General features: G+C 37.0%; 1 protein-coding gene across 10 annotated transcripts in view; it reads right to left on the reverse strand.

Moving 5' to 3' along the window:
* The window catches only part of TENM2 (teneurin transmembrane protein 2), a 558,019-nt gene that overhangs the window by 74,878 nt on the left and 466,671 nt on the right, over nt 1-16,470 (reverse strand). For all 10 annotated transcript variants that reach the window (XM_071758386.1, XM_071758385.1, XM_071758384.1 and 7 more), the window contains one exon: nt 3,946-4,140. In XM_071758386.1, the coding sequence (XP_071614487.1) occupies nt 3,946-4,140 (195 nt within the window). The remainder of the gene's footprint in view (nt 1-3,945; nt 4,141-16,470) is intronic.

Consider the following 16,470-nt stretch of genomic DNA (forward strand, 5'->3'; position numbering starts at 1 on the left):
TTACAGGAATAAATTACTATAAAATTTCTTCTAGGATTTTTATTTTAGTGATTTTTTTTTTCTTTTTTTTTTTTTTTTTTTTTTTAAAGATTTAAAGGTTAGTTAATTGGAATGGCAAACAAGGTAATGCAATATCACATTTACAGGTCAACCAAGACTGTTTTGTGGTTCAGTTCAGATGAGATTTGATAATGCTTATCCTACACTGTTATTCCTTCTTGGTACTTAAAAAAATCAGAAACTGTCTGAAGTTGAGAATGGTTCTTTCGTACCATTTTTGTTGAAAACCCAAAAGATGCAGAGCTGTGATACAACAGCCTGATTGAATAAAGAAATAAAGAACACACATATATAGGTCAATTTACTTTTAGGATGAGGGTTTGGTCTGTTCGATTTTTTCCAGATGATGATATTTCAGTGGAAAATTCAAGAGAGTAATATGTGTAAAATATTGTATGTGTCAGGCCAGCTACCTTTAGAAGACACAGATGAGTCCTAATGTATTCTCCATGCCAGAAACATATCAGCTCCCTTCTCAAATCAAAGTACTAATGAAAGCAATATGAAGCATACAAAACCCACCACTTTCTGCTATGTAAATTAACTGTCTTCCCACTATCCTGAATTACAGCATTCATGCAGCTGATACATATTTCCACAGAACAAGCCTATCAATACCCCCAAACCACCAATCACCCTGGTTTTATAGAATTACACACAAAGAACCTTGGTCCTTTGTCCTAGACAAATATTCTTGATAACTGCTTTGTTCTGTCATATGTGTAAGTAATAGCTTTCTAAGTATAAACTGATGTGAGTTTTTGCCTTTAACATAGTTCTTGTTCTACTTTAATGCATGTTCTTGTTGTTTTGGGCCAGATCCTCAGCTGCTAAAATTAGCCTAAGGTAATTCCCTGCAATACAACTACATTAACATTGCAAAGGTTCTGGCCTCAAGTCTTTAGAAAGGTTTACAATAGTATTTAATAAGGATTTATAAATGGAGCTTCTTTAGCATTTAAACAAAGGAAAAGGTGCCTTAGCAAGGAAGTAGGTTAGGCTTAGATCTCACAGCCCCTTGGCAGATCAGATCATTAGAGCTTGTTTAATATCAGGCCCTCTGTAGATTTGACAAAAAAGGTACTGAAAGCAATTTATATCCCTAAGGACAAAAAAAGGAGGTCAAGGAGTTTTCTGAACAATATGTACCATAAAGCCCCCAAAGAGCCATGAATTACACTTACAAAGTTAAATGTCATTGAAAAATGACTCGACCGTGACACTGACAAGAAAACCACCCTTAACTGAGCTGAACTCGGCGATTTCACTTGTCTCCCCCCAAACCAGATTGAATGAAACCTGACAAATACTCCACTTCATCTTGTGTGCAAATTTGTTAATAGAACAACAGTGTTTATGCTGCAAAAAAATGTGCATCACAAATATTGATTTTGGTGCCACTTTCATTTCAAGTAAATTGTTTGAACAATATGACTCTGATTAATATCAGAGAAAATAAAAAGCTAACGGGAAGAAAAAAATGCTGACCCACTTGCTCTAATTCAATATCCTAGCTAGAAAACAGTAAGTGAATCAACCTACACCATTCCTCTTGGAAGCTCAAATGAATATAGTTTATTTCATATATTATATATAAATACAGACGTATTTATTTGTGACATTCTACCATTACCATAGTACTATTTTAACTCATGCAAAAACTTTAAGTAAGACCAGATAATTACCTACAACTGTAGAGAAACCAATTCATATTTTATCCTTTTTCTCACAGCTCTAGAATGTGAGAGCTGATGTGAGAAATATATACAGAAGAAATGGAATTTTAGAGGAGAAACATGACAGTCATTTGTTATTTATTTGTAAATAAATTTATTGACTTATTTATTGCCCAGTGATGCACACAAAACATTATCTTTTCTTGTCATTTTATTGGCCCCTTCCAAGTTTGCAGTCAATTCCTCCCCCCTCTGTAATCTATTTATCTAAGAAAAAACATCCTTTCAAACACAGCGTTTATTAAATAATACATATGCTTTCACCTCACATACTAGTTAACTTCCCCCAAAACTTCTGCAGTGCTTCCAATTCTGAATGGTGCTAACATTAACACCTTTGCAAAAAGATATGCACTAGCTTGGTCTATAAGGTTCTCTGAAATTTGTGTTGTGTTTGTTTCACCCATTGCAAAAATTCACCTTAGGATAAGCTGAATTAAGCACTACAAGATCTTATTTCTCTTACGGAGTGCTTGGGGATTGAAAATAATCTAGCCAGAAATTACAATCTGGCAATCTAGATGAGGAAGGAACTTCTTACAAGGTAAAATTTAAAGAAATGGAAAAAACCCAACCAACCAACCATTTCAGGCACTCTAATAATACAAGCATTTATACAACAACACAAAGCATGATGAAATTTATGTAATTTAACTGAACTAAGGAAACAATTGCAGTTTGTACTAGAACGAGAGTTTCTGCATTCATACTGGATGCTTTACGGGCATGCTAAAGACAGTCTTTTCTGTCTGTGATTCCGATGAGAATGCCAGCTATTACAAGGCATTTCACATAATTTTGGAATACTTCCTATAATCATACACTCAAGGTGAAGTGAGAGCTATCAAATTTAGCAGACAAAAAGGAAATTATAGAATTTTCCTGTTATGGCTTAAAATGAAGCCCATAAAAAATAGTGGCAAAACTCTACTGACTTCAATTTAATTCTGGATTAGAGCTTTAGTAAGCAGTGTTGTGAAGCTTTCCTGAAAGGACATGACAGCGGCAGTGTTGAGAGTGTCACTGGTAAGAATCCTGGCTTTTTTTTTTTTTTCTCTTAGCAAAGTTATTTCACTCAAATGCAGGATATTGTCCTAAAGGTGCTGACTGCAGTCCACACCCAAGGAATTAAACCTTTACTGCTTTAGGTCTCATTAGTTTTTTTCACTTTGTTTTCTGATGGGAGTAACAGGTGTTCACTACAGGATAAGATAAAAATTGATACATGTGGTGAGACCTCTTCATCCCACTCAGAATAATCCACAGCACCTCTTTAGTTATAAAACCAGGCAGGTCCAGTCCACTTCAGTCCTCAAAGTGCTCCTCCTTTTGAAATCAACAAACTTCAGAATATCATAAAGCAGCTTGTACTGCTACTGCTCTGAGGATGTGCCCAAGTTTGCTGAACTGATTTAGACATCACTGGGGGAGTTAAATTCCTTTTTAAAACCATGCTGACTCATTTGAAAATGTAAAAAAATCCAATTTATGTTGTGCATTCTAACAGAAAAGACTGTGAATACAACCAATACTGAGCTTGATCTATGACCACTTTTTGCATGGGTTATTTTGTTAAATTTGCTCATTCTACATGCACAATGAATTGGACACAAAATGAAGAGCTTTTCCGTATTTGGCGGAGAGTTATTATTTGTGTACACCATCTGCCTTTCTTTAAGCTGATATGATTGCAGCTAATAGGAGTAATGTGCCTTACATTAAGTCTGTAAGTAACATAGATCCACAAGTCTTTCAAATTTGTTTCAACTTCTGCCGAAGTGACTGATATGTTTGCCTTACACAACTTTGCTGCTGCTCCCTTTCTGTCTGCATTTCACATCTAAATTATTCAATAAATATAATCCATAAGAAAATACTTTGCTCTTCAGCAAAGGAATTACTCAGGTTTACTCATGGCAGACATTGTTAATACTGCAAAACAACGTGTGCAGATGGCCAGAAGTTTTGTCTGAACTTTGACAGATCAGTAAAACTGTGAGGGACCACATTTTTATCCCTCTTTTATTAAGATCTGCTACAGTAGTCTTACATTTAAACTTTTATTCTGCCCTTACCTTTTTTCCTATCCATTAAACAATGCCACAACCCACTCACAGCAAACTCACAGCATAGAAAGAAAATGTCCTACCTTCTTCACAGTTTTCTCCTTTATAGCCAACAGAACAGACACAGTTCCCTTCAATGCAGGAACCATGACCTCCACATGAGGGATCAATACACTGGCTGATGGGTACATCACATTCTGGGCCTTTCCAGCCACTGTAGCATAAGCAGGTGCCTTTAGAGTATTGACCATTGCCACTGCACAGAACTGGGCAGGCAGCTGGAAAATCGAACAAAAGAAAAACACCTTCCAGGGTCATATAGGTAGTCATGAAAAAGTGCATTAAAAATCCCCTCCCAAATACTTATACGTATATTCAAATATGCTCATTTACTGGGGGAAAATTCTAATCTAATTTGTAGTAGTTCAGCTTTTGATTACTCAAAGAGATCACTTGATTAATAATTAATAAAGCACACATGTGTTGGGCATTCTGAGATTACAACTACTATTCTTTATATACTATTGATGATATTTGGGATAACTAGAAAGGCAATGTTAACAGACTTGATTCTGACATTACCCTGCCTTGTTCCACTAGATAACATCCAAATGTCACAGACAGCCGAACAAAAAACATTCAGTCCCCACAACATTTATTATATAAAATCTTTCTTCTTCCATAACACTTTTTAACATAATGTCCCCAAAAAATGTTTAGATCCTTTGACCTGTCTTCATTGTAGGAATCTTGAATACAGGAATAAAACAAGCTTTCATCTACGACAAATGCACCTTGCCACCATCCCTGCTGACCTTGTTTTTTCTAAACCCCAGAGTGACTGCTTTTACCCTTTGTGTATTGGCAAGAAAAAGCCATCGATCATTATCCCTCCCTCTTGTTTTATACACTGGGTAAAACACATTCTGAACAAATACTAATTTACACAAATTAAGTGAAGCCTATGAATAATAAAAGTAGTCACCAGCTCTTAGATAGTGGGAATCAGATGTTGTACATATGCAGAGCAATGGAAAGAAACAAGTGGTTTATTAAAAGCCAACTGCACATAAATGTTACACTAAGGCATATGCACATTCCTGTATGCCCACCTCTCCCAAGTTAACTCAGCAATCTGTGAACTCACATGCCTGGCAAAGACTGAATGTTTGGTCACCAGCCAGAGAAATGGAAAAAATAACAAAGAATAACAGAAAATGGGAATTATGAAGTGAATTATTAAGAAAAGGTATGCTTTTGTGCTCTTCTCTCTGATGCAGTTCTATGAAGACAGAAAAGTATTTTCCTGTCTTTTCAACCTTCTAAATAATTAGAAACTGAGAGCTTGTTTTACAGAGCCAAAAATATAATCAAAAGACACTATGAATTGTTAAAAGGTCCTAATGTCCTCTTGCTTCTGTTATCCCTTTATCCTGAATGATCAAGAACCCAAATAACTGATTTCCTACACAGAGTTTTGTAACTCTCCAGGTGTTCAACTTCTGCACTGTACCCCTGTATTATTCTTAGTTGTATCATTGATATGCTGGAAAAACACAATTGAGCATAAGATTTCTTTACATTAATTTGTTTGTTTGGAATGGGAAAAAACTGATCAGAAAAGAAATATATCCAGATTTATAACCTGAGACATTACCTAAAATTTAGGAGTGCTGAGAATTATTTCAATTAAGACCATGGGTTGATGGGGCACATGCCACATGCATAATCTTATTAAGCCTATCATTTCTACAGTAGTGTAATTAAAAAAATCTGAATAAAATACAATTTCCAGCAATAACTTTCTGATTTCAGAGGTAACCTATATTCACAAATGCTTTACTGTGTTCAGTGAAAAAGCTTACACTGAAGTTCTCCCAGTTTGGTTTTTGCAGGTGGTTTTAGAATTAAGTGTATTAAAGCAGCTAGACTGAATTACAATACAGACAAGTATCCATTACGTCCATATCTAGGGTAGCCTATTTTATAACTTTTTGTATGTCACCATCAAATACCCTTCCATGATAAACAACATGATGAAATAGTAGCAATTTGAATGCTGTCTGCATGCATCACACCCTGGAGGCTGTCTTGGCTCCTCAGCACACACTGCTTTGCACTGCCTTCGTGTGCTGTAGCTGCGGAAGTCATACAGGCCAGCTATAAAGAAACTACTGAACAACTATGACCACTTCCACTCTTCAGGTATGAAACCCTGGGACACAACCAGTTCCTCTGCTGGTAACTCTCCATTTCACTGCAATTACAAGTCTTATTTGGGCTGTCAGTGATACATTTTTCAAAATCACTGTAAGAAGGATAATCACTTCAGTCCTGCTCTCTTTTTTTTTTGCCATGATGTAGAGGACCTGGAGATGAATGATCTGAAAGCATCTTGACCCAAAGACCTGAAGTACTTCTGAGTGGCAAGTTTCTTGGTGTCACCTTCCATACCCTGATACACTGCAGAGACACTGTCCCTTTATCTGGGCCTCCTCTTAACACAAAAATCTCTCTAGAACAGGGCACCTCTTGGCTCCTTTTTGAGGTAGTTATGCTTGCAGTCCCTTTGTTCAAGTCCACCAAAGAAGCAAGTAATATTGTTAGATGCAAATTCTCCACATGCTTCTGAGCCATCGGAGAGACCCAAGGTAATCATTATTAGAGGTTGCTCAATGTGGGTTCTCCAGCTGCCCTGGGACATTCAGAATAGGGCTTTGCTTTGGCCCCCAACCTGCTCCCTGTGCAAAGAAAAGGTCCAAGGAAAGATAAACAAACCAGAAGGCAGTTTTGTTCAAACTCATTTGTTGGAGTTGACTTACAAGATGGATACAAGTGAGGTATAGCTTTTTGTTTCTTTGGTTGTTGTTTTTACAGATCAACATAGCATTTGACAGCTGAAAGGGCTTCTGTCCTGCAAACCTCTCCTGAGTCAAAAAGGGACTGAGGAGAAATAAAGCCATTATTAAAATGATTAAAAAACCCCACACACAACAAAAAAACCCACAAAAAACAAAAACACATACAAAAAAACCCCAAGAAACCCCCCCAAAACAGCAAACGACTTAGATGTGACCTAGCTCTAGACCTAGCTCAAAAATGCTGTGCACAGCTCCCTTTTTGCTTCTCTCCTTTCCCTGCCCACAGGTCTCATTGAGCAATGGGCAACTGTGCCCCAGTTACTTGGAACATCTATCTCGACATTCTTAAATCCATACCTTTTATCTGAATATGTAGGGTTTAGCTTCTAGGATATCAGACCTTGACACAGCAGAAGAATGATTACTAGAGGGTGCTGGGTCTTGGGCTAAAGAGCTCCTACAGCAGTTTTTTAGTGTTCCCTTACTCTGCTGTGGTGCTTCAGGAATTTAAGTAAAGCTGAAAGCCATGTCACAGCTTTTCATTCATCTCTTCACGCTTCAACCAGATGAGAGGTCTGGCTATGTTTCATAAATCTCGCAAAGCTCGTATATAAGTTGGACAGCAGTGTGCCTTCAGAGGTCTGCCACTGCAGCCAGGCACTGCCAAGTCATTAGTGACACCAGAACTGACTTAAGACAAATAAGAGAATCCATCTTTTAACCTTTGGGATGAAAAGAATACAGTTGGGATGAACACACATGCAACCAAAAGCCACAAAGGTTAATCTACAACATTCTGCTGTACAACATATCTACAACATATTCTAAAAACTATGTAACAGAAATATCACTTTGAGGGTGAAAAAGATGACAGAGGTTCTTGGTCAGATGTTTGGCATTGACTGTCATATCACTAAGGTTGCAGAAGAAACATGTAAGCAAGAATGCAAGGAAGAGTAGGTTATAAAAAGCTGGTTTGTCACCGCTTGTAATAAGCAGGTATTCATTACTGGTTTTGCTATGGGTTTATAGGCTATCCTAAGTGAGGAACAGAGAGAGAATCAAGCTGCTTTTCTATAGGAAACAGAAGCAGGTAGTAAAAAAAGAGGTCTGCTGTGCTGCAAGGCCAGACCCATAACATTCCACTCTAACTGTACATCCAGTCGTCTTTAACTGATGTGCAAACTACTCCAGAGTCGCATGGAATTACTATCTGGGACTGCTGTTTTTTTTTCCTTCTGTGAAATGACTTGCCCCTCTTGCAGGACAGAATTGACTTGCCGAGTCTGTTGAAGGATTGTAAAGGAAGGTTGATTTATGTAATGGAACAATTAAGTTCCACCTAACTTCTGTGCAGAGGCGAAGTTGCATAAAGGCAATGGCTATCATATCCCATCACTGTCAAAAAGTGGAGAGAGGTCTTCAGGAATTATGGCGACATTCAAGTAAATTAAGCATAAGGGTATAGCTTGTCAGTGAAGTCTGAAAAGCACAACAGGTATAAGCCCTAAATGGTGTTTTGGTGATGTGAACCTCCCCTTTACCTGTATTTGAACAAAATCAGACCAAGTTCTTAACATGGGGCTCAGCTGATTGATGGATGCTACAGACCTTTGAGTCCTGTATGCTACACACATTTAAGAGAATAAATTGATCAACATTGGCCAAACATCCCTCTAAAAGTTATCTCTCTAAAGATTACTTTTCAATAGATATTTAGGAGTAATGTTCATATTCCCTTATTCATGAGCAAAGGTGATTTGATAACATGTTATACTCTTACACATGGACTAGGAGGGGAGATGGTTAGTTGTTGAGTACACACTTGAGAAACACTGGTTTCACCCTCCCTTATGGTATTCACATGTACATACTCACCAGAGGTGTTCTTCTAGGGCATGGCAAGAAACCAGTAAAGGATATCTGAGGAGCCAGACTCTTGGAGGCTGTTGCAGAACTTGGTTTAGTTACACAGATGCTTATTTGAGAGGACTTCCCCCACTACTTGAAGTTCCAAACAGGATTTGGAGTTCTGGCTTGTTTCCTCTTGCTGTAGAGCAAGCAATACCCTGGTGCAGAGAGAGTCCTGTACCACTATAATCTGGGCTATCCGTTCTCTGCTTAAGACTTCCTCATAAAATAGACAAATTTATATAATTCTCTTTAAAGTTATATGAATTTCTGGTAACAAAAATATGCAGACTTGAATGATTTTTTTAACTTTCATCTGCAATCCTTCCCTGGATGAGGTCACAAGCAAGGCCCTTACATTGCTGTTATTTTGCATGTAGCTCAGTTTGACATCCAAATGTAAATTTTTAAATGTGGCATAAGATGATTAGCTTCCCTTGTGCCACTTACAGGCTTATTCAAAACCCAAACATGCTGTAAAGAGTCACCCCACATCATGCTAAATTTTTCAAAATCTGTACCACAGAATGGTAAGGCGAGACATTCCTGACAGGTTGGTAAGGGGAGTCATTGGTGTGGATATGCAAAATTTCATCAAGTCTTAAGGGGAATACTGCTTGAGTAAGGAGCAGAACGGCTGTATCCATAATGCTTAAAAGTCCTAATCTTGTATGTAGATGAGATTCTTCTTACCACAACATGATGTGCATAAAAGATGAGCTTGACTGCCTATATACAATGTAAGCAGTGAGGAAAATTAAGACTGAATGCTGAAGGGAAAGTTTAAGGCTGCACTAATTTAGACACCACATAAAACGCCCTTACATCCTAATCACTGCTATTAAATTAACCAATTCTACCAAGATTTTTGGAAGAGCTAAAATGGGTGGAAGAATGTTCCTTGATTGAATACATAAGTAGACAAATTTTTAGAATTAAAATCTACAAAGGCTATTGTATATAAAAAAGATATCAGCTACTGTAGGAAGTCCTAAGACAAGTTATCTGTGGAACCAAAACTTCCTGGAGAAGGAAAGACAGGAACAATATTCACTCTTCCTCAACTATCTGCTGTATGTCACCATCAAATCTGAAACACTGGGTAAAAAGCCACTGCAGCTTTACCTATGATCTCCATTCAAACACAATCAGAAAAAAACATCACCAAGAAACTGTTTATACTCCTATGTAAGATATATTCAGCCCTTGCTGAACAATACAGACCTTTGTCAGGCCTAAGAAAAACAGATTTTTATCTGTAGATGTTCCTCTTCAGGAGGACAAAGTGAGTTTCACTCCTGCAACTTCTGCTAAACACCTCAGATTAAGAGAAATGTGCCTGGTAGCACAGACACTTAGGAAACTGCACAAGGATTACCTGTTCTGTACATGCGGTCACATACTTGTACATCTTATTAGTCTATTGTAACCACTATGATCCAACATTGGAGGATATGCACCAGTTTTAGCAGGCACAGCACTTGTTGAGCCTTTCATGAAGTTCTCTTTAGGTCAGACAAAAACTTGGTCTGCTTCCAAACATATGGACACACTTTGAGTCCTCTCATCAGAAAGAATTTCCAAATTTTTTGAGTCTGTTTTTCCCAAAACAAAACTTCCTTATACTTATCAATGCAAGCCAGCCCAGTGTACCTAACCTTGGGGGAAGTAATGTGTAATGAAAGAGGGTGAATATTTTTGGAGTCTTTAATATTAGCATTCTACAGTTCTCTCTACAAACTGTCTGAACCTACAGATTGGGCAGTTTTGATATGCTCTTTGGACAGAGATGCAGAAATTCTTAGTTATATACAATTCTGATTTACACTGCAGTGTAACACAAATTCAAGTTGTTCTTAGTTTCACTAGCCACTGGGAACTGTAGTGAAGACAGATGCAGGTAAAACTTCTTACATCAGCCTCAGCAGTGAAGGTTCTGGGTGCTATTCCTCTGGGGGATCATTATTTCTTACTCCACAACATCTCACACTTGGACTTTTTTTTAGCATAAATTAAGCTGCTGCTGCTGAGAGATTAGGCATAATTTTTCCACTCTTAAAAGAAGATGAATTACTGTTCATGACAGTCTTATGAAACCAATAAATGTACTCCTGATCAGTTCCAAACTGGAGCAGAAATACAGGAAAGATCCAAACCCAATGTAATTTACAATGACCCGGTTCTAAATACCTAAAAAATATTAATAGGGTCACACTGTACTGACAATTTTGGTTTTTTTTTGGTCTTTATCTAGATGACACATGTAGCATTTAGTTTACAAATGCTAATTTCTCCTCTACTGATAAATGAGATGAAGATGTCAGCACATGAAGATGTATTCTACTCATGCTTGAGCTGACCTGTACTACAATTGCATACCGAAGACCTGGATAATTTTAGATTAACTCCAATAGCTACAAGCAAGTTCCTGTCCTACAGTCGACCTCCTTGGGTGAAGTTATACCTGTTTAAATATAAACAATATTTTAAAAATAATTTTAAATGGCTTAAAATTCACAAAACCACTAAACCTAAAAGAAATGCAAACATGTGCCTTTTAGAAAATCAGTCCAGTTATTTAAGAATTTGACAATCTGATTCAAAATATCAGCTCTGGACTTTATGTTTTTAAACAAAACAGTACTGAAATATAACAAATTATCATATCCCTTGTTTCCTTGTTACTCCAAGTACTTGCCTAGAGTATTCTTGTTTGTAGTTAAAAAATGCAATTATTTTTTTATTTAATAACACTTTCCTTCATGTGTTAAGATTAAACATCTTTTAATCCTTTGGGTGCACATTTCACTACTATTCTGCAGTTCAGTTTTAACTGGTGTTCATTCATTGATATGAAAATCTAAAGTAACTTCTAACCCCACGCCATGTTTTACACTTTTTCACTTTTATTGGTTTATGCTGTTTTTATGCTACATGCCTGCTAAGAAGCTGCCACAACCCTAGGTGTGTTGACCCCAAGAAAATCATTATGAAATGAGAGATTGAGTGAATCCAGGACCATTTATCCATCCTTTATGCCTTACAAACATGATGTCTGCATGCTCAGGAAGAACAGAGTTTGACCAGGCTTCCTGCTCTTCAGAGATCACTAACTTCTGTCAGGCCTAAATGTTCTAAAGAACAATGACAATTACAAGATCTAGAATATCTTTTAAGTTGCTTTAAGACCTCATGGTCTTCCAGGCAAAAGTCACATTGTAGAAAACAACCCAGAAGAAGAAAAATGAACAAGAATTAGTAACTGTCACTGACATGCTGTGCTTTATGAGTTACTCCATGAAACTGATGACAGAACACAAGTCATTTATATTATTTAATAGTAGTGTCAGCCTATGCTTGCAGGCCTCAGGTCAGTAGTAAGATGAAAGGTGCAGCCCTTCAGAGCAGTCATGCTTTGCCATCCGTACTTCAGTAGCCCAAACCTGAGCCTTACCAAGCTCCCTAGCCTAACTGTGTCAGACTGAACATTAGTAAGCAAAAGAGTCACAAGAATTTCCAGAAGGACAAAAAACCCATCAGGTGTGTCAAATCTCTGACATTCAGAAACCATTTGGGGAAAGCAGCACACGCTGACTTAAGCATTAAAGTATGGATGCTTTAATTAATCCAGGGTGAATTTAATTGCTTTACTTAAGTGGAAACCGGGTTAAAAATGATGCAGAGCATGCTGGGGTGTGTTAAAAACATGACATATAAGTTGGATGAATCGATAAGTTAAAAGCGCACAGATGTTTTAATTAAACCCAGGAAAGTTAACGAAGATCACTAGAGATTTTTAAGCCTATGATTAATTCAATTCATTTAAAATACCTGTAGAGATATGGGGATGCCTCCATTTTGGGAGTTACAGTTCTCAATCGATAAGTACTTAAGCTGCTCTACAAAAAAAAATGGCAGGATTTTTACAGAAGTGACTGAACAGCATTAATTGCACTACGAATATTTCCATTCTTCTGAACACTCAGCAAACCTTCGCTTTGGCTGAAATTTATCAAGAAGCTCATAGATTTTTGCACTGCATTCAGTGTGACTTTATCTGTCAAAAAGACAACACTTGCTGTTCCCTCCTCTACCATTCTACAAAGTACGTGTTTCCATTAGATAACTGCCTTGCTTAGAATTATAAAAAAAATTAAAAATACAAGAAATATGACTATGTCTTCCCACCCTACTTACTAGCAACTTCCAGAACCACAGGACATTTTTAACATTATCTCTTTGGGGTTAGACACTTTGAACAAGAAAGTTTTGCTTTATAAATAGACCCCTCGAATATTTTTAGTAACAACAACAATGAAGTAAGAATGGGGAAAATAAAAATTAAGCAAATGGATCGGACCACTGAAGTAAGGATGGCAAAGAATAACTACTGTGAATGGCTGCACCTTTTACCTTAATACTGACCTGGGGCCTGCAAACATAGAGCAACACTACTATTAAATATGCTGGGACTAATTTAGTGGTGAAAGACTGAAAAGGCTGAAGCCCCATTACTGCTAGCATGAAGATAAGCTTAGACAGCTGTCAATGAAGCCTTAGTTCATGAAGGGTACAGGAGTCCTAAGGGGGGAGAGAAAAAGGCCACTGTGTTGTCCCACTCGAAAAGCCAGAGCCGAGCATAGAAAACATTTTCCAGTAGTATAAAACAAATTACAAACTGGACAGAGAGAGAAAAGAGGAAATTTGCATTCAGCTAGACACTTGAAAAATCAGCTATCTGTGCCAGGGTTCAAATATCTTGAGGACTTGCTCTTGTCAGAACATTCTAGATTTAACACCACTCAGCCTGTTTGTTCTCCCTCCACTATTGCAGGAGCTCTGCAACTATCACTGCTTGTATTAGAGGAAAGATTGTAGCTCTCCAAGCAGTACACTACCATGATTTTCAAAAGGGTAGATTGATTTGCAGCCAATCCAGTTGGGTCCTCCCTATCTAATTTATCATTAAAGAACAGCACAGTTAAATTTCTTTTTCATACGTACATTCAAGCAAGTGGAAATTAGCCTGCACTGGTTCTGGTTTACCACAGAAGAACGTGACTGATCAGTCACATGTTGTTCCTTTTTTAAAAAAAGGAAAAACTGAAAGGGGGTGAGTGGGAGGGGGTCAAATTCTTTTCAATTTTCTGCATGATACATGGGATTAGAGGGAAATATAGATGGTGGATACAAATGTCCTGAAAATACACCTTGGAATTGAAATTTCATTTTTCTGTGGGAACTAGAAACATCAAATGAGATCTGTGCAATTCCTGCTTTAGACATAAGCTGTGAGGTTGATACAAGAACATGCAGAAAAATAAATTTAAATTTATACAAACAGATGGAAATAAACAGGTGTTGGAATAGACAAGCCTGTAGAGCTTCATTTGTCTATTTCAGTAGCTGTTTCAGTGGAAAGAGCCAGTGAGTAATCACTGAGATGATGCTTTAAACTCACAAATAGCAGAAGGACAAATACCAAATACTAGAATTACCATTCAAACACATTTTGCAATTTATAACAGAGAAGCATTAGAAGCATGAAGTCATCTATGAATCTAGAAAAATAAATTTAAAAAGTGGAACATTTAAGTATTTTTTCCATAAGATTTTTACACCATTCACAGATATTACACTATTCCCAGTGAAAGGTATAAAAACTGTTACTTGGTTACTTGGTAATGGTTTAGCTCTGGCTAAACAGCAGCGCAGTACAAGTCAGATTGCACTCATAGGCTGCAGTGTTCTGGGTATTTAAAACCCAGACTGCTTTGGTCTCATTTTAGTTATTACTATTTGCCTTATTCAATTTACTAGAAAAGATTTGAATCATAACATGATTAATTGCACAGTTTCACAGTAGCTGCAGATACTGAAATATTTTTTTACATTTGAATTAGAAATTAGTTTGAGAATGCAAAGAGGGATGACAGCTGACTGAATTTAATCTCACCCAAATAGGGTTTAAACATAGGGAAAGATCTAAATTACAGGTTCAAATGTGGATTTAATGTACACACACAAAAAACCCCCATGCATTCTGAAATTTACAGTTCTGATTCAGGACTGTTTCTGTTATTCAGGTATGGGAAATGTCTCAGGATCTCTTAACAGCTGCATTTCTATAACATGAGTTACAATACCACTTAATCATAGATGCTTCAATGACATTTACCACTATCACAAGGACTTCAAAATGATCCCAACACAACTGCCTAGACAAACTCTTAGATCTCAATGAAATAAACATATTTGAGTACAAGTCCACGGAGACAATGCAATCTTAATACAAAATGTTGACTGCAACACAATTAAATAACCTAACAAATTAAACACAAAACCAACTTACAAAGCACACGTCACAGTGAGCACACTTCAGCTCAACAGAGTATAGTCAGAGTAGTCAGAGTCAGTATAGTCAGAGCAGAGATTCTTAGCCACCAGCAGAAGTGTTATAATGTTGCAAGTTCTGACTTTTGGCTGGTCAGAAACAAGCTGCATAATGGTTTGTATCCTGCATGTATTTGTATACATGTCCATCTCCCTGCTGCACTGGAAACCTTTTGAAAGTTTCTATTTATTCAAATCCCATAGAGAGAGAAAATATTTGTGTAAATAGATGGGTTGTTTCTGCACATGTATAAGAAAGGAAGAAACAAATTGAAGTAACTGATAATAGAACTGGCTTCAAAAACACCTGCAAGAGATCAAATGAACATGCCTAGCTTTTAATAAGTATGAAAATATTATTATAATGCTGATGAAGAAAAATTATTAATAAGATTCTGCTGTGTTTCCAAATGTTTTCCATCTTGGACATGAGCAAAGCAAACTTCCTTTTCATATAAAACCAAGAAAACACGGTTCTAATTTGTAGGCCACTGTGGCTCTGCCTTTGGTCTCTGACTTTCTGCAGGTTGGGTAACAAGGGATCAGATGAAGATGCACTACTGGTCACGGACACCAGAGACTCATCATTACTTACATGTCTGTTTCTTTTTACCTATCATGTTATGTCAAATAGTGAATTAGCAGCTTTTCTCAGTTATTTCCTCCCTCCTTTATTACTGAATTTCTCAGCATTCCCCAGATTTTTTTTAATCCTCTTGCTTTGGCTTAGAAATTTTCTCCTACCAAAAGAAGTCTACCTTTTAAGCTGCACCTCTCTCCTGGAAGCATCTTGGGGAAAGGAGTCAAACATACCTTCAAGTTCATATACCCCACCAGGAATTTAGAAACAATATGAAAGGGCAATGCAATCCACAGGCATAAATTTGGCTATATGGGTACTGATAGTTTAATATAGGAAACAAATGCTAGTTAAGTTTCTATAATAGATATGAGTAATTTGGTAACTTTACCATATTAAATAAATTCCTTTAAAAAATTAGAAGTAGTTTTGCTGTCAAAAAACAGAGGAAGGACATATCTGTAAACAACAGAAGCATCTCCACTTGAAATTATTCAGTACAAACCCTTCCGTAACTAAACTTTGTAACCCTGAACTTGATGCTGGAACAGCAGAAGCCATAATGCTTTAAGAAGCTAAATATTCATTCATCAAAATCCGTAATTTTCAAGTATTTTTTCTCAAATATCACAATCATAAAAGCAGCACTTGTATACAACTTTCAGCATTGTAAGTACTCCCTTACAAAGAATGCAAAGGATACAAAGCACCATTCCAGCTTAGTGTAGGCTAGAGAGAGTAACCTGAGCCTTACCTCCCCATTCTGTTACTAATAGCACATGCCTTGCAAACATCTGCTAATCCTCACATTTGATCTGCAGTGGGACAGGTACATCTTTTAAAGAGTACTGAAATGTAAGGAT

The sequence above is a fragment of the Heliangelus exortis genome, chromosome 15 (genome assembly GCF_036169615.1).
Source record: "Heliangelus exortis chromosome 15, bHelExo1.hap1, whole genome shotgun sequence".
NCBI classification, from domain to species: domain Eukaryota; kingdom Metazoa; phylum Chordata; class Aves; order Apodiformes; family Trochilidae; genus Heliangelus; species Heliangelus exortis.